At 36.5% G+C, this 19,207-nt stretch overlaps 1 protein-coding gene and 1 non-coding gene across 11 annotated transcripts in view; both read right to left on the bottom strand.

The window, feature by feature from the left end:
* Positions 1 to 19,207, bottom strand: part of Epha7 (Eph receptor A7) — a 153,414-nt gene that overhangs the window by 79,891 nt on the left and 54,316 nt on the right. For all 10 annotated transcript variants that reach the window (XM_006237964.5, XM_006237962.5, XM_063287118.1 and 7 more), the window contains exons 4-5: positions 14,581 to 14,736; positions 13,492 to 13,827 (exon numbers count right to left, since the gene is read on the bottom strand). In XM_006237964.5, coding sequence (XP_006238026.1) covers positions 13,492 to 13,827; positions 14,581 to 14,736 — 492 coding nt within the window. The remainder of the gene's footprint in view (positions 1 to 13,491; positions 13,828 to 14,580; positions 14,737 to 19,207) is intronic.
* On the bottom strand, positions 562 to 668 carry LOC120103208 (U6 spliceosomal RNA). The gene has a single exon (XR_005505302.1). It is a non-coding gene; the product is annotated as a U6 spliceosomal RNA (small nuclear RNA).

Genomic DNA, 19,207 nt, shown 5'->3' with positions numbered 1-19,207 from the left:
GCATTCATCATCCACAGGACCTCTGTGGTTCTAAAAATACTGACTGTGTTATAAACTTATAAGTGTCTTTCCCTTTGCACTTAGTGACCCTCCATGAAAATACCCAGCAAGAAAGGAAAGGAGGAAGAGGGCAGGTGGGGCAGAAGAAAGGAGAGATTTGATTGATGAGGAAAGCTGGTAAAACAACAAAGAAGCAGAGACTGGGTAGCCTAAGAAATATGTGGAGTAATTCTACTAACAAGGCAGGCCATGCCACGGGAATAAATCTAAAGCCAGAGAGAGCAATTTTCTATGTAGAGGAAGGTCCGAATCCACTGCCTTTGTTATGCCCTGCAAATCCAAAGAGTGCATGGAATCCCATTATAAGGTTCCAGCTTCCCTAGTAAGTGTTGCACACTTAGTTTCCTAATTCCCACTTAAGGCTCTGAAAGTGTAAAAACGTTGCATATGGGTAAGCAACCTGCAAACAGAAGGCTCATTTTGGTCAATGGGTAATGAGTAATTTGAGTAGAAACAAATCAAATACATTAAATGAAAGAAGAGTGTTTAGGTACCTTGTAAATTTAGTTGGAACTAGGAAAGTGAATACTTGGCTTCTTTGCGCAGGGGCCATGCTAATCTTCTCTGTATCGTTCCAATTTTAGTATATGTGCTGCCGAAGCGAGCACAATACTTGGCTTCTGAGAACGTGACTCATGTCATTCAATATCCAGTTCTCTCCAGACTAGCACTGTACCAAATTACAGCTCTGAGTCTCTTGACGAGTGGCATTTAAACTTAAATATAAAGGTTTACAAATATATAAAACTCCACAAAGATGCTAACTGTCTGAATAGCAATAAAAACGAAACTAGGCTACTTTGGACGTTCATACTGCTTGAAGGAGAGAGATAAAGAATAGTTCTTTATAAACATAAACAAGTAAAAATTACTGATCATCAGAAGTTTTTCACTGTCAGTTCTACAATATCATTATCATTAAATATTATTTATCTGTCTTTAAAAATAAAATATAACTTGTGTAGAAAGGTAGACTATTTCCTGTATTCTGTTGACAAATTATATATACTATATTATACATATTATTATCATATTATAATATATTATAATATATAACTATATATTATAAATTTATATAAAAAGACTGATCATCCTTGTATTAAATTGCATAAATATTAAAATCTATACATATATATGATGTGCATTTTGATACAGTATTTTAAAGACTCTACATCTGTCACACAATTTATCCATCAAGTACATTAAAATAAAATTCATGCATACTTAGAATCTTAAAAATATCATCAGAGAAACCACTTTATTGAGAAATAATGCCATTTTTCAAATGAACTATAATTAGTGAACTTCTATTATTTCATGGCAGTATGGACTATGGAAGATCTATTTAGATACCAAACACATGGTAGTACTGTTTGCTCCAAGAAGGGTCAATAATTTATAATTCTTTTACAGTCCAGGTCATCAAAAGTGTTATGTGTTAGAACAGTGGAGGCAACTTTAACGATAAATAAAATTATCCACATCGTTTTATTAATTTTAACAAGATTCTGCTGTGCTATAGGTGTATTATACCACAACTTTTCAAAAATTTACCTGGGCTCATTATTGCCACCAATGCATAACTGCTTACATAACATGGTGATTAACTAAAGTTATAAATTAGAGTATTTGCCCAAGCACCAAAAGCAAGTGATTACTTTGAAATGCAAACTTAAAACTCTAAATCCAGTGGTCATGCCGTCTTCATTGTCTCTATGGTCTATCGCATCATGGATGTAGTACTACATAGAAACCGAGATTATTTTCCTATAGAAACATAATCTCAGCTCAAGATATTTATTGCCTCAATAACCAAAGTAATGCATGTTTTCGGATATATATTTAAAAGCATGTCTAAAGGATATGTAGTGAGAAAGAAAAGAACTCAGAAAAAAAATCTTCTGCCTCTTAAATCATTCACAAATGCTAGTCAAGAGCCCGTGGACTCATTATATAAAGTCTCTGTTACTTAACTTCGATTCCTTTATCTCTAACTATCAAAGAAATGTCCATATTCTAATTTAAATAGGGTTCTAGAGAATAAAAACAAAACTATTTAAAGACACACACTTTCATGATTCAGATGTCCCGAAACGGATCAATATAACAACCCAAGCTTAAAAAAATATAAAATTATACATTTATATCTGATTATTAGGATAAATATAGGGTAATGATATGTTTTATCAAAATATGTAACACGTGTGTGCGTGAGTGTGAATGTTTCTTGAGAAATATTTGGGGTGGAAAAATGCAATTAAACTAAAATAAAAAAGGAGAAAAATTGTTTGCAAATATAAAAAGACAAACAATGCTTGGATTAAAAAGAAATTGGAATTTTATAGACAGATGTCAAGTGTTTTCATAATACGTAATTATATATTATAATGTATTCACTTATTGTAATCAAAATGCTCAAATTAAAGCTACACACATGTTAAAAGATTAAAATAAAATCATATTTTAATGGTGTTGTATTTGATCTTATAAATGTAATCATAATCTGTGGACTTGGGGAGATACATAAGAGGGTGTCCTGACAGGGCTTAGAACTGCAGATAGACACATGGAGTCATTAAACTCCAACAAGTTCTAATTAATTGTATCCTACATACAAACTGCATGTAATAGGAGTCCAACCAACACAGTCAAGGCAGCAGCTTAATTTTCTTTTTTTAAATAAGTTCACACCTGATACACCTGATAAAAGATTCCAAATACACAAAGCCCACACTCTGCAGATAGCTCTGTATGTGATGAGAGAGCACTGGATTTTTCTCCACTATCATAATCCCTGTCTTCCAAGATATTTTCCTGAGTGACACATTAACCTCTCCAGTGCACTGATCACATGGCCTTCACTTCTGCACAGCAGCCAAATCCGCCCTTAAAACTGTGTCATGGATTTAGAGGACTTTCAAAGAGCCAACGTGATGTTTCCGTCCTGATTTATTCCCAAGAAGTTCTCCACATTTTTGAAGTGTACTCAATAGAGAAATAAAATACTGCAAAATTCTCAGGTCTGGAAACCATCAGTGTCCAACCATTTTTGGGGGGAGAAAAAAGGACAATTAAATATTTCAGAGTATTTGTGCATAACTGCACATGCAAACTAAAACAGCAAAAGCCATCTTTGGCATTAGTCAGTGGGGAAATTAAGCAATTAAAAGTTCAAAGTTAGGCTGTAGGTCAAATACCTAAACTCAGAAAGGGGAAAATTATAGAAAATGGAGTTTGGCAATATAAAATATAAAGGTAATTTTAAGTCCTTCTGATTTTGATTTATCTTCAACCCAGTTGTTTACATTAATTCAGAAAAAACAAACTCTGAAAATAAAACAACCCATTGAAATTTAAGATGGTTATTATCTAACTTACATCAGCAGAGGGACACAAGTGTTCACTGAATTTACTAACTTAGCACACTTCTTCTCCTGACAAATGACAAACATATGGGTACCCCAGGTACCTATGACCTAGTTTTATATCATAATTAAATATAATACAAAATTATAAGTTATGGAAGTATATGTGTGACACCAAATATAATTTGTTCACAGTATCTCTTAGGAAAAAAAAATCTAAGACATAGTTTTGGGATTTGGAGAGTCTCAGATCTCTTTCAGGGGCGGCTTGGTGAAAAGACCCAAGATCCATTCAAGCACACATAATTCAGAAGGTCTGCCTGCCAGCAATAAAGGCCGAAATTGGATACTTGGTGAGATTAATTACCTAGATAGGGGTTGATAATGCAAGTCAAATGGGAGTGTAATTAAAGTGCACCTTCCATGAAAATTATTCATTGCTGATGGATCAAGTGACAGATAAATCAAAAGGCATTTAAAAAAAAAGCCTACAGGTTAACTTGAAACAGGTCCTTCCTCTTTTTAAAGCTCTGTAATTGCAGGTGTGCAATTCACTCTTGCTGTTCTGTCCCCATCAAGATACCATAAGACAAAAGGGTAGATTGTAATGTAATCTATGAGAACCAGAAGCCAATAGGAAAGCCATTAGGATCATGGTTACAAACAAAAGGTCAGCTAGACTGGAACCAGTTGGCTGGCAGCTTTCAGAAAAGAGTGTCACTCTGTGCTCATACTATAATAGGACTTGCAACCATAAAGAAAGACAAGTGATGAATTAATAAGTGGACTACTCCCTAGGGTGCAATTCTTACAGATGAAAGGCATGCTGTGGCAATCAAACAGAGTTATAAATTAGATAAATCGAATGGCATAAAAACTATTTGCATCATTATTATTAAGTAAAGTCTTTCTGGATGTGCTATTAATTCTTTACCGTCAATACATTTATTTACACCCTAAGAACAATAAAAAAACAGAAAAACAATGTTTTGTAACAGTGGCAAGGGTAATTTCAGCTACCCAGAAGAACACTAAATCTAATTTCTGTGTTCAAGTCTCCTAGATATATTTATTATAGACCTAAGAGTAGACAGACAAAACAAAAGGTCCAATTAAATGATGGTTGTTGAATAAAAAGTTTTATATGTTACTCATTTGCCTGCTTCAAATAATAAACACACTTTTCTTTTACTGACTTCTGTTATGAATGCATATAACAGTTTCCTTCTCTCCGAAAACAAGCTTGATGCTGTACACGCACCCTACCTATTTGATAGATAGCATAACTGTGCTTAGTAAAAAATACATACTTATCCTGGATATGGTAAAAAAAAAGCCAACAAGAACCCCCCCAAATTACTATTGATTCCCTTTTAAAAACATATAATTGTGTGACTTTCTAAACTTTTATAATTTAAATCACATCTTGAAAAACTCTGAATACAAATACACTAAAAACTCCATCTTCTCAAAAACAAAATAAAACTATTTCAAGTTTCTAAAAGATAATGCAATCAAAATAGATTTTACACTGGTCCATAAGAGACTTAAAAGGTTATATATAAATATTTAATTTAGTCCTAATGAAGATATATTCTAAGCTGTTTTATAGAAAAATACATTTCATAGGGTTCTAGTTTCAGGAGTAGGAAAGCTCAGAGGCAAACAACAGACAAAAGGAGATTTCAACATAGAAACTCAGGCAGAGTGCTTAGTTCTTTAGTACTGAAGGAAGAAACATAAACACACCCTCAGAATCCCCTTTATTCATAAAGTTATAGATTAAAGTTTAAATGGGCTCAGCAAACACCCAATGTATTTTTTTAAAAGACGATGTTCTTCAAATCCACTGAGGTCCCTCATTAGTAACTTAATACCAAATAAAATATAACATCAACTCTTCTTGCTTCCACAGATTAGCTGAGGTCTGTCCAGAAAACAGACTGAAGAGTCACCAGGTTACAATAATTACAATCCACTCACCCATTTCCACCTTTGGTCCAATAAAAAATGTAACTTCCAAACAGTTGGACAGCAGTTTAAAGGAAGGCAGTCAGTATCTTGTCTGACCTGACAGCATTTGGTGTAGCAGGTTTACTGGGAAAATGACATTAAAACCCAAGGGTTCTTGAAATGTCTTCCTGGCATTCTGTTTGTAAAATTTTAAAACTTAAAATTAAATTAAAAGGATGACTAAATGAGAAAACGAAGTTTGTTCAGTGGTAACAGATGTTGAAAATAGCAAGAATCATTTCAAAACTTTTAGGCAATTTTCTGGTTTAGTGTATACGTGTCTGTGTATGCGTGTGTGTGTACGTGTATGTGTGTGTGTTGATGTGTTTGTATTTATTAGTGTGTTTGTGTGTGTATGTATGTTGGTGTGTATGTTTGTATTTATTAGTATTTTGTGTGTGTTTGTATGTGTGTGTGTATGTTGATGTGTTTGTATTTACTAGTGTGTTTGTGTGTGTATTGGTGTGTATGTTTGTATTTATTAGTGTTTTGTGTGTGTGTGTTTGTGTATCTTCCTAAAGAGCAATGTGAGTGAGAGTGTCAGGTAATCACTCCCACACAGAGTTTTAACCAATCATACCTCTGTCACCCCAGCATGCATCCATCAAACTCCGTCCATGTTTAAACCATGTGAACACGCACTGAGGTGCACAGGTTATGATACATGGGAAAGAAAAGAAAACAAAGACACGGGAAACACAAACTATACAGTAAAACAGCATTATGTCACTATAAGCTATATTAATATCCATGGCAATATATGTACAGACACAAGGCTCTCCATGTGATGTGTACTGAATTTATAGCGTTCAACGCTAATGTATAACAGGAGAGATGGTTGTAAGTGTACAGGTTTTCTTGATAGAATTAACGCACTCCTCTTTCGACCTCTCTTTGTGCTGTTGTATGGTTCTCAACAGTAAAATTTATGTGAGGCCAAATGTGGGTTTTTAGTGATGTCAGGCATGTAAGAAAATAGAATGAAATGTCAAAACAAGGAGAAAACAAGGTTATGGTAATGCATTAGAGAAGAACGACGGCAGCCATTTCTTTCCAAACCAAACCCAGACTCATTTTCTATCTCAGTCTTTAGCGGTTTGATAAATGTTGTATGAAATCAGCATAAAAAGCAATCTATTACAATTCAGTCCAGCCAACCCCGAGCAGGCCTGCTGCATATGCCACACTGTATTTGTTTCTGACCATGGAAATAGGATTATGATATTTTCTACCTCAAATTTCTCAGCATAACTGTTTTTCATAGCTCCAAATGTTTGACTGCAAAGGACTTACGTCCGTCTTCATTCGGGTGACCTCCTAAGACATTTGAATCTGACAGTGCCTGGCTGAAAGAGAGAAAGCATCCTTTTCTGCCTGTGCAGTGCTCACCTTGCTATCTACCTCAGATGCTACTCCATTTACATTTGCATCCTGTAAGCTTGGTGCTCTACCAGCTTGTAACAGTGGGAGCTCTAGAAGCATTTTTTTTGGTCACATATATAGAGCCATTACCATTTATATTCATATCCGTGCAGTAAAAAACATACATCAGAGTTGGTAGTTGTCATTAAAAGTATTAAAACACTTGAATAAACCACTGGTGCTAATGACTAAACCAGTGTTTGTTTTCTATCATATATAATTGTCTTGCTGCATGCTATGCTCAATGTTCTTCCTCTTTCTATACATTGAATTTCATGACTAGACACTATCAAAGCTTGAGATACTAACTAAAAGATGTCAAATGCAACGCGTAATTTAGAACCGCATGCCTTAAACCTATGGCGACTGTTTGGAGACACCCCTTCTAGGTCGCACCCCTAGTCTGCGGCAGGACAAGAATCTACAGGTTTGCACGTGCGTCTCCGTCACTTATTTTGTCACAGAGCATACATCATCTGCTCTGGGTGTCCCAGATTAATTTTGTTAGGATGGAGCAATTATCTCTTCCTTTCTGATTGACCTCTTTGTAAATGAAGTGCAGTAAAGTTGGATAATTTTTCATGGATCTTTCACCTCTTAATTGATTCTGCCTATTGCTTCTAAAAGAACAAAGTCATAAAAGAGATTTAAACAAGTAAAGATCGGCCCATTGCAGTTCCAATTGACAGGCCCCGAGAAGCAAGATCTTGATAGTGTTCTCCCCTTTACCCTATTACTTGGATCAGTTGGTTAGAACTGTTAATGATTCTCGTGAATCAATGTCTTTTCTAGGTACGTCTAATTTACTGCATTGGTAGATAAATACAGATGTTTTCTGGATAGCTCTGCCTTATTCCACCGGATTGCTTGTCTGAATCAAATTTGCTTCAATTCGTCACCAACAAAGCAAGAAATAAAATAATCAACATTTACTCTCTCTTTCAGTAGGAAAGAGAATGGTTCTTTCTGTTGCAGAATCGGAACAACCAAACGCTAATCAATGTAAAGACCATCTTCTCCTGCTGTCAAGGTGCTGCCAGGATGTACATTCTGGAACTCAACGGGCATGCATGGGTGAGATGGAAAGTGCATAGAAACTGGAGCTGGCAAGAACTGTGCTCCACTAATACCTGGGTCAGTGTGCTTATTAGCATCCTGGTTACCCATTTGTACAATTCGTTCACACACAAACAGGTTATGTGGGTCTCTACTCTTGGGCTTTTCATTGTCTGAAATGCAGTGCGCCTCCACAAAGCTTTTATTTTAGTAACAGTAATGGTTTGGCCATTGGCTCCGCAAGAACAGATTAATGACTCACACACCAAAGCTGTCTGTACATCGGAAAGTAATCACGGAGATAACTGGTTTGGACAAAATAAAGATTAACAAAAGGCACCTTCTGAATTAATTCATATTAAAAACTCTTGGTGCATTTCAATTACTAGAATAGTAATGAACTTGTTATTTTAATTACTTTTAATTGTTTGGAAACTTCAGAAACAGATTCCCCATTCAACAGATATCTACCAAAGATTATATCCTGAAATTTTGTTTTCTTGCACATTTCATTTAGGTCCTTAAGTGAACATGGTTTTTGTATCTTTTTTTCTTAGAAGAAAGAAGAGGTAGGCACATTTTAGTGAAGGCAACTTTCTATTTATCACTTAACTGATTTATTATTATTACTACCAAAAATGGAGTGATTATTTCTTTATAAATATTCTTTTATGGAATTTAGTTCAATTGGCTAGTGCCTGGACTCAAGAAAATTTCAACAGCAAATTGAAAGAGCTTTCATGAAGGGCCATACGTAGCATAAGAATTCCTGTACATAATGCTGTCATTATAGACTGTGTACGGGTATCGATCCAAGATTTATTTAAAGGAAGTGGTTCAAAGTTAAATAAGTCACAAATTTAATTCTCTAAAACATAGTTATAAAAATATTGCATGAGAATGTATGTACAGCACTTACTTCTTAATCGTGTGCAAATTACTAGATTAAAATCGCCAAGAATATGACAAACGTTTTAAGCTTAGAAACAGAAACAAAAATTCCTAACTAATTCATATAGAGTTATATGGCAGCATCACAGAACAGCCTGCATAGCTCATTATATAAGTAATCAGCTTGTCTTGAGTATAGAACACACACAGCATGACTACAGGTCAGTTGGCCTTGTACCACGGCTCTCACTAAACAAGTTCAAAATTTTAGAGAAGGAAAATCCCGAAAACATGTAAATATCTACAACTCTCACATTTTGCCTGGTACCCAAAGGACCAGATGCCTTATTTAACCTCATGTTCATAGAAAAAATATTTTCTTTCAAAATAATGTGAAATCCAATTATTTCACATACGAATAGTTATATTAATGAGCATGGTCTGCTAGAACATTCCATAGGCTCACTTAAAGAAGCTATTTTCCTACAGTTGAAGGGACTAAAAAATTCCCCAGTAAAGCCCAACAGGGCTCAGCTTTGCCAAGATTTCACTTTGGGGCTTAGAGATTGCGGTTTTTCATCTATGTATTCTTACAGCCTGTCCTCATGTGAGAGGAAGGAGGGGGGAGGGGTGAAAGGGCACGTACTAGGGTCACTTATTATATCATGGATTGTGAGGAACCAGACTACTGGAAGACATCATTTCCTCTCTCCTCCACGTGCAGCCCATCACTTGATATGGACACATTGGGGGTCAAAGAGTCAACATAAGCACGTAGAAAGGGTAGAGATCCCAGCTCTTCTGCTGTCGATAACATAGGTTTGCTTATGCGTGTATGCTTTAAGAAATTAACATACTTTCTAAATGATTTTATTGGTTTTTTGTAGTTGCAAATTTTCATACTTAGTGGTGAACTAATTATATTTTATGAAGATTGCTGAATTTAATGTTACTCTGACCAGTTAAGGGTCTAGAAACAGAAGATGTATTTTCTTAATAGCATGTTTCCTTTAAATCTAAACCAAGGTTTAGATTTCCAGGAAATAATAAAATGTATCAACTTAAACGGAACAAATTCATTTTATGTATCAGCTATGTAAGTTGATTTGTGTCCGTTTTAAATCATAGAAAAGACGATTTGGGTTGATTTTTGAGAAAATTATTCCTAGTTGAATCACATTAATTCATGTGAATAAGGCTATTTCTGAAAGTTAAAAATAAAGGCTCATGCTAGCATCTTTTTAGTATAGCTTTGCTTATGTATTATGCTGTATCATATGATGTTACCAATGTACTTAATTTGGAACATTACATTAAAAAACATGCAAATCAAACTAAAGGGATCCATGAAATAAATCTTAGACTGAGAAATCAGATCTGGGAATTGAGAAACATAAAATTAATTAAAATAAAATATGTAATTCTATTTTTCCTTAAAGAGAGAGAATGAAATGGCAACCAGAGATAATAATGTTTATCATAATTAACTCTCAAAGGTATTTTGTCATTAATGTCCACCAGACATTAATAGATCCCCTTCTTGTGAATAGTTCATACTTTACTTAACCATGAGAATTCCCGTGCAGTGAATTCTACAGCTAAGAGATTTAAGAAACAAACTTTGATATAATCATATGCACCCTATTGAAAGTTCTCAGGTAATCAGTATAATAAGTTGCAACAATATAGGTCAAACAATTTACTGGTCATCCTTTAAAGTCACATTCTTAAATTCAATGTTTTATCTGTAAAGATTCACAAAATCATTCAAACTTTTAATGGTACGATATGAGTTCTAAGGAAGCTATTCACTAACATACAATCAAACTCATAATACGTGAGAGAAAAGACACTTAAGATACCAATGGAAGTTATTGTGTCTGCCAGACGCCGACTGATGCCCAGATATGTCCTCCTGCCCTCAGAAAATAATCTGCTTCATAGTCTTTGGCTTTTTCAGAATTAATTTAGAGAGGTATTTATGGCACTCTATCTGGAGTTGCCAAATAATGACAAAAAGAGATAAAGCCCAAACTGGCCGTCTCTTGTTACCAAAGGAAGCATCCAGTCCTGGGTTTAGGTCACGCCTAATATACCCGTTAGCCAAAGGGGTTCCATGGGAACCCCCAAATAACCCAGGCAATTGCCAAGACTAAAAGGTAATCTCCACAGTCTTACGGCAAGGACCACAGCTGAACGCAATATCCAAAGAACTTGTTGAACATGGAGCTGTAGCCCTGGTGACCCCTGAGTGTTCACGGTGGGCGGGGGAAGGGGTCTCTGCTCCCTGTGCCTTCTTGGGGCACTTTTACTTCCCATTGTTCGTTTTGTCCAGTTCCAGTGTGTTAGCTTTTATTTTATCTTATATTTTATTATAATCCCTTAGAAGCCTAAGGGATAATAATGAATGAGAGACAGAAATGAATGCTCGGGGAGGTGGAGAGAAAAATGGATAGAATACAGGGAAGAGAAACTGTGAGTAGGATATATTATGTGAGGGCGCGAATCAATTTTCAATAAAAGGGGCAAATCAGCTACAACTAATATGTAAATGTGTTATGAAAAATACACAAAAATTTATACTCCATCAACAACAACAACATGTTTACTCCTAAGCCTAGCACTTCTTGCTACATCAGGTCTGATTTCCCAACACATGGCTCCACGAAGCCCATCAGGGAAATCTTTACCGACCCAGCCCAGATCATCTTTTCTCTAAACACAGCCTGAACTTTGCTCCCTTATATATATTTTTTTACCATGATTTAATTTTATGTAATGGATGTTGTGATGTGGTGGTCACAGTCCCCTTGGTGAAGGACAAAAGAAATTATTTTACCAGATGCTGAGATAGCTGCCAAGAAGCAGAACTCACTTTCCTGCTTTCATCAGAATTCTTTTTTTTTTTTTTGGTCTGAAAAATGATATTCCTTCCTAGTGAAACTTACAGTCAATATCTGGGAGAAACTGAAGTGTAAAATTCATTTCAATAAAGGATAACATGGAAGCTCATTAAATGGGGACCATCCCCTGGAGACGGAAGATTCCAACATGACTGCATCACAGTTCAATTTCCCAGCTGCCCACTTTTGTTTGCTCTCCTCTTCCGGGGCTGTCTAATCTCAAGCCCACCCCTAATCAAGCTCCTAACACTGAACACCACCACGCTGCCTGCTTCTTAGTAAACCCGATTAGGGAAATAATCCATTACTTACTTCTTCATAAAGTTTCAGTTTTTTACCTGAACTCCTTCCCATTGCTTTCCAGAACACTATGGCAGTCCGTGGACTATATTTTTTTAAAAGTATGATGTATATACACACATTCCACACCACAGGTCCATATGCAGTTGTCATTTAAACAGGTACTAGGGCATGAAAATTAGCAAAGAAAGGAGGGGTAGGGCAAGCTCTTAGCATGCTGATTGCTTTCAGATTCAGCTGACGACCACAAAGAACTTCTTATAAGCCTACTGCAATGTTCGCCAAACTTCATAATCGGGTGCAGGGCCACTTTTAGGACTGTTGATAACCTAGTCCTTAGCGACATCTACTAAATATCGACTGCACAGCATCTTTCAACAGAGTCAGTTGAGAAAAGCTCCAATTTCTGAAACTCCTTCCAGTAATAAGATTTTTTTCTGGTGGTTTTAGAAATGCCTGGCGTCTCCAACTGACTTCCTGACACGCATTTTTCAGAACATATTAACTGTAACAAAAGCTGACTAAGGAAGGTATTTCAATTATCAGTTAAAAAAAATTGAAAGCATGTATTAGGCTAAGCTACAAGTTCATAATTATCATTTTTCTGAAATACTCATTAAATTGGCCAAGTATGTGTTACAAAATATGGACAGTTGCAGGATTCCACATCTACTGATCAACTAAAATACAGCAATGCAAAATTCAAAAAGCAAAATTAAGACATTTCAAACATCTTTGTGGTGTTTTGAATAAAAATAGTTCCCCATAAGCCCACAGGGAATGGTACCACTAAGGTGGTATGGCCTTGTTGGAGTAGGTGTGGTTTCCTTGGAAGAGATATATCACTAAGGGGTGGGTTTTGAGGTCTCAGAAGCTCAAATCAGTTCATTTCCTGAAGGTCTAGACGTAGAACTCGCAGCTTCTTCTTCGCCGCCATGACTGCCTGTGTGCTGCCAGGCTTCCCAATATGACTACGATGGACTAAAACTGTGCGATTGTAAGCCACCCCTAATCATTTTCATTTATAGGACTTGCCATGGTCATGGTCTCAGAAATAAAAACCCTAACTAAGGCAATCGAATTCTATGCAGTAAAAAAAATTGCTTAAGCAACGTACAACAGTACAACAACCACATTCACTATCTTTATCATCATAGAGAACATGGTCATAGGAAATACTATCCAGTATCTCGACAGTAGTTTCGCACTCCTCCTTCAGAGCTTTCGACAAAACGGTTCGAAGTACGGCGGTTTAAAACTGGCTTAGAATGCAGCCACCCTTCCTCTCCCTGCCAGAACTGTGGGGCTATTAATAACTAGAGATGTCATTTAACAGGTAGCAATAGAAGTAAGCAAAAGCTAAATAATCAAAATGCTGGCAAAATAAAAATCCATATCATGATGTCAACTAAATACTCAAGCAAAACCACTAACTAATACCGTCCAACATTCTGAAGTCAGTAAGAACTCGCGGCACATACCTGCTTGACCAGTGGTGATGCTAACGGCTGCAAAAAGCCTCTGGGATCTGCTTAAGTCTGAAACTCCATTTACAGCTTCAACTTCGAACGTGTAATTTGCATGGGCAAGCAGGTCCATGACAGTGACATAGTTATCCTCTAATCCCGTCTGCTGGGGCATGTATCCAATGTTACTTCCGCATGGTACACATTCTCCCTGCTCCCAGCTGCACCGCTTACACAATATTCTGTAGGTGACATCGTTTCTTCCTCCGTTGTCAGCTGGAGGACTCCACTCCAAACTTACAGTCGTTTGATTGATGTTGAAAATAAGGTTCTGTGGTGCAGAGGGAGGCCCTTTGGAAGCCAAAAATAAATAAACAAGTAGGCAAAAAGGAAGAAGACAAATAAATGCAGACAAAATGAACACTAGCATCTATGTAGAATATGAAAGTAGAATATGGCTAACATGATTTCTTTCACATAAGCACTGAATTGTAGTTACTAGAGAAGCTACACGAGCCCCCTGCGATGACTTCACTTGACAATAGGTTTTATTTATTTTCTGTTTAATGAGCAGGGTAAGGACTGCCTTGCTATTTTTGCCACAGTGATTCACAGCGTTTCTTCTAAGAAATTAAGAAAGTTAAAAAGGAAAAACGTTATATGATTGTTTAAATGGTTTTTCCTTGAGCCATATTACAGTAAACACACTGATTTCACTCATAATATGCTCAAGAGTTATTGATAGCAATGACTGGGTCTGTTTTCTATTTGGTCCTCTCAAATAATCATCAATTTTGAGGCACCAACATGTAAGACTGGTCATTGTTTATCACCAAGATTTCAATTCAGAAAACACTACTACATTTGACTTACAGTATGACAAATAATTTACAATGATTTCTGAGAAATAGCATCTGTAAAATGTTAGTGAATGCCTCTTAAATGTGGCAAGATAAAGTTATCCTAACATTACTACCTAACTGAATCTACTTATGGAAAAATTTACAAGTTTCAAATGTAAGGCCTGCTTGTGTGATGCTCCCTTGAGTGCTACCAATGAACGGCAAGGAGATCTAAGCCGTTCTTCCTGTGGCTTGAACTTACTCGTGCATGCGACGTATGGTGGGTCAGAAGGAGCTCTGTAGTACCCGTCTTCACATTCACACCTCGATGATCCTTCTCGGTCAGAGAAACTGTGGGTTGGACAACGAGAACACTGAAGGTCCTGAGAGGAAGATTTGTAGAACCTGCGGCCACAGGCTGAGGGGAGAGAGGGAGCGCAGAGTAAGAAGTGGGCCAGTATTGCTATGTCTGGGGATATTCAGGAAAAATGAGAGATTGTATTTCTTTTGTAAAAAAAAAATGCACAGGGGGAAAGCCATGATACATTTTACAACAGAATAATACAAACACACAATAGAGAAAACTTGTGCTTGCAGCTGGGCTAAGCACAATGCTAATTAGAACACTGAAGAGTCGGATAATGGACTCAAGTCAAAACGGAGCACCTTTACGCCAACATCTGAACTGCACACCAGAACTGAATAATGATACACAAACTTTCATCTGCATATGGCCGAAAAGCTTTGCTCCCAATTTCCAGGGACTCCAAGCTCCAAGTAGAACATACGACAGTTACTCAGCAGGCTTCTCTCCATGATATAACCATTTTTATTAAAAGGAATACTTAAATACTAAGTGAAGGAGATGGCCAATCATTACAGAGAAAGTCCGATATGACCTGGAGCGGATGGTGCTCCAGGTCTGGGCTGGGGGAAGTTGAATGCTGTAGGCAGTGAGCAGAGAGTCAAAGATGCTTCAGTTACTTCCCAAGGTGGTTACTGCAACTCACTCAGAACCCACTGCGTGAGGATCCCACACCTCATCTAACATTCTCAGATATTTTATATGCTCATATTTATCTTTAATTCAAATTTTGCAACTTGAATTTTTTATTTCAGCATTATTACTATTATTTAAGAGTACTCTAAACATATTAAACAGAATTACTTATACTTATTAAAATAAAACATAAGTACTTTAAGTTCTATTGAAAAACAGCTATCTCTCTAAAGAAGAGTTAATGATTATATTGTATTCAAACCTATTTTAAAATTTTAAATTTAAAGGGGGGGGCGTCTGTCATTCTGTGTAGTCCTGTATACCTCTGAACTCATGATGTAGACCAGAGTGGCCTTGAATTTATAGATATCATCCTGACTTCCAAGTGCTGGGAAAAAAGGGCATGTGCCACCACACCCAGCTCTAAAGTTTTAATCTCTTACTTGAAGGTCTAGTTCGCTCTCCCCATGTACTATTCAGAAAAAAAACTTTCAAATTTAACTCCATGGATAGTGGAAAGTGGAAAGTATAGTACTGGGTTGGCATATTTCCAAAAAGTTGGAGTCATTCTTTGCTTCTGTTTACATGCTCGGTATTTTATATATAGCTTTAGTTTTTTGGAAGGCTCATTATTATTTAGCTTTCAAGAAATTAGGACTGTTTACAAACTAGGCGTATAACATAACACGCATTTAATTTGTACATGCACTACCTTATGATAGACAATCAAGGACGCTCCCATGATCTCGTAAATATAACACTACTGCCCTCAGAAGCTGACCCTTTAAACTGTGTTATCCATTTTACACAAGTGGAAAATGGGGACAATCATATGAGACAAAGACACACAATTGCAGCCTTACGTATTCTCGGCAGCAATTATGGCACACGAGGTACAGAGAAAACAGGCAGCTCCAATACAATGTCACAGCAAAATTAGCGACACATGCAGATTTGATCTTGCCCTAGCAAAGATATTCACTGGCATGATAGAGTCTAGTTTAAACTTCTCAGCCCCACTTCACACAAAATCGTTACTTTATCCATATCCACTGTATCTTGTTCCTTCTGTACACAAGGATAAAAGAATTCATGAGAGAGGGCAAAGAAGGGCTTGCTTCTTGAAACAGCAAGGCTTAGAAATGTCAGAGGGAGTTTCTTCATATCACTGATATCATTTACTTTTAACAGACAGTAGTGGAGGGCGAAAGCAGGACGAGAACCACAATAGCACTGCGATTTGATATTTAGCAGGTACAGAGTTCAGGCAGCAAGCTAAGGCTAACGACTGGAATCCTTCTGGGTTTTTCTCCCATGTTGCTAACCCCATCAGCCTCCAAATTAGAAAGCGAGCTTCCTAATGAACACGCACGGTGCTGGGAATGCATCTATCATATGTAATGTTGAGAAATTTCAGCCTTTCTGCTCATCTCTCACATTGCATTAAATTGTGTTTCCCTTTTAACAGATGGGAAAACAGATTTGAAGCAAAAGTAACCTGAATTCTTCAAATAATTCCACTTGCCTAAGTTAAAACTGGATTTAGAATACAGGTTTGCACACATAAAACCGTATGCTGTTCACTACAGGAGTTCCTTTTTCGGGCTGGCTCTCAAGAATTTTACTTCCTCTAAGTAATTTTGCAATTTTCAGTAGATATTTATTATCTTTTTATGCACTGCTACTAAGTTACTACCTATTGTTTTGGTTTAGAAGTCTCAATACATTTTAATGAAAGATATTAAGTAGACCATCTCAATTTCACTAAGAATTCTGGCACACAATTATGGAATGAATTCATGGCTATAATTAAATAAGGGTGATACAAGAAAAATGTTCCTAATTTTTTTCCTTCGAAGTAATATTTGGTTGTAGTGCAGGTAACATTGAAAATTATAAGTTGTAACAAGCAAGTTTATTTAACCTCACAGGAAACTAGCAATTTAGAGTTATTAAAAGTAAGTACCAATTCTTTAGAAGATGGATATTAAAATAAAAGCAGGAGCATGTAAAAAGCAGAACCTTTATATCTTGAGATAACAGTGAGCAAGTGGGTGGTAAAATCCTTGGGAAGGAAGTAACAGATGTTCTTAAAATTAGAAACCGAGATAAGCTATCTATGCAAAATAGCTAAAGTCAAATACTCGATGAGATAAACTTATAAAGTGGCCTAATCTAGAATGAACATGAAACAGAATTTAGTCCCCCAACTACTACAAAATGTCTGCACAGGGACTCTGGCAACTTTTCGCTCTGAAAATACAGGTGGTTTTCTAAAATGCACTAGGAGAAGACTTGGGAGGTAAACACATGCAAATGCACAAAGGTACATTTTCTGTACATGGAAGTGTGGTTTCTCTAAGAAAAACTTCATAGGAACTGTGGAATAACCACTGCGAATTTTCTTCTTTTGTTTTATCTCTAAATTTGACCCATGAAGCTTGAACTCAAAGCAACCATTAATGGCATTCTATCCTATGGAAAAATAAATTGCAATAAGCAACATCAAAATTTTAGGTCCTTCCTGTTTAAGCGGTCACATTTTGTAATTGAACATTAGTTGAAAAGGAGCATAGTGTTGCACTCATGGAGAATGGTTATGTATTTAATTGTCTATATAAAAATAAATTCTCACCTATGACTTTAACAATAATTTTCTGTGTTATATCGCAAAGCCCTGAATTTGATTCTTTTGATTGGTCTTTCCATCCTCGAGACCTTAATGAAAAAATAAATTTACTATCCTAATTCAACTTTTTTTTGCTAAGTGAGTTTTGCTTATTTTGTCTGTTCCTTAAACAGAAAAGCAGATGAAGAAAGAGTCTAGGTGTGCTCCCTATACTAGACTACAAGAATTGTCTGTAATATCGACAACATTTCATGATAGCATACAGTAAGAGCTGTTGTTTGCTGCTGTGAAATAACTGGACTTTAACATTCAATTATTTTTAATGACAATGTATCCTTCTATATAGTAGACTTATTCAAATTATATTTACAACTCAAATTCATTAACAAAGCACAAAAAGCCAGTCCGGTTTACCACTTATAAAATAATTATGCAAGAAAAGCATTAATGGACCTAACCTCCAAATACAAAAATAGTCAGGACAGTTGATTCTGAAGCCCTGTATTTGGGTCTACTTCTGCATTCCTACAAATCACATTACCACAGTTGCCGTCCCGGGATTCCAGGTGTTAGAGCAATGAGGGCCCTGGCCTCTGAGTTGATTTCTGTCTAATGCAGTCAGCAGAACAATCGGAGCTCTGTTTGAAAGAATGCATGCTCTAAATGAACATTCCTTAAGTCCGCACGAAACCACTAAGCATTGTTCACTCTGCTCCAGGCTAAGCAATAAGCTAAAATGGCTCCTCTCCCTTCTTCACCTGTGTCCAAACACCAAGACTGGATTTGGTTCTTTTAGTTTATAACCCATAGAGGTAAACCCGGGGAATGGCCTATCTAATTATTTAGTGCATAAGCAAGACTGGAACAATGGAAGTACAAATGGACATGTCAAAGTGGATAGGGGAAAATTCTGGTATCCCACCCATAGACAAGGAACTACGAGAAGGTAAAAGATGGCTGCTAAGAGAAAGATCAGCCTTTCCCAGGGATGAGCATCCTTATTGATTATCCACGCCTAGTTATCAGCCTTGAACATACCACCAACAGAACTAGATTTGACAGGTTATATTTAGATAAAGCTCTCTCTCTCTCTCTCTCTCTCTCTCTCTCTCTCTCTCTCTCTCTCTCTGTGTGTGTGTGTGTGTGTGTGTGTGTGTGTGTGTGTGTGTGTGTGTGTGAATAAAAATAAAATCAAAGAAAGTTACTAACTTGAGGGTTCAGTGGGAGGAACTGAGGTAGGGTACATGAGAGGAAGGGAAG

Source organism: Rattus norvegicus, chromosome 5 (assembly GCF_036323735.1).
Source record: "Rattus norvegicus strain BN/NHsdMcwi chromosome 5, GRCr8, whole genome shotgun sequence".
Taxonomy (NCBI): domain Eukaryota; kingdom Metazoa; phylum Chordata; class Mammalia; order Rodentia; family Muridae; genus Rattus; species Rattus norvegicus.
This window is presented reverse-complemented; position numbering and strand designations above follow the sequence as displayed.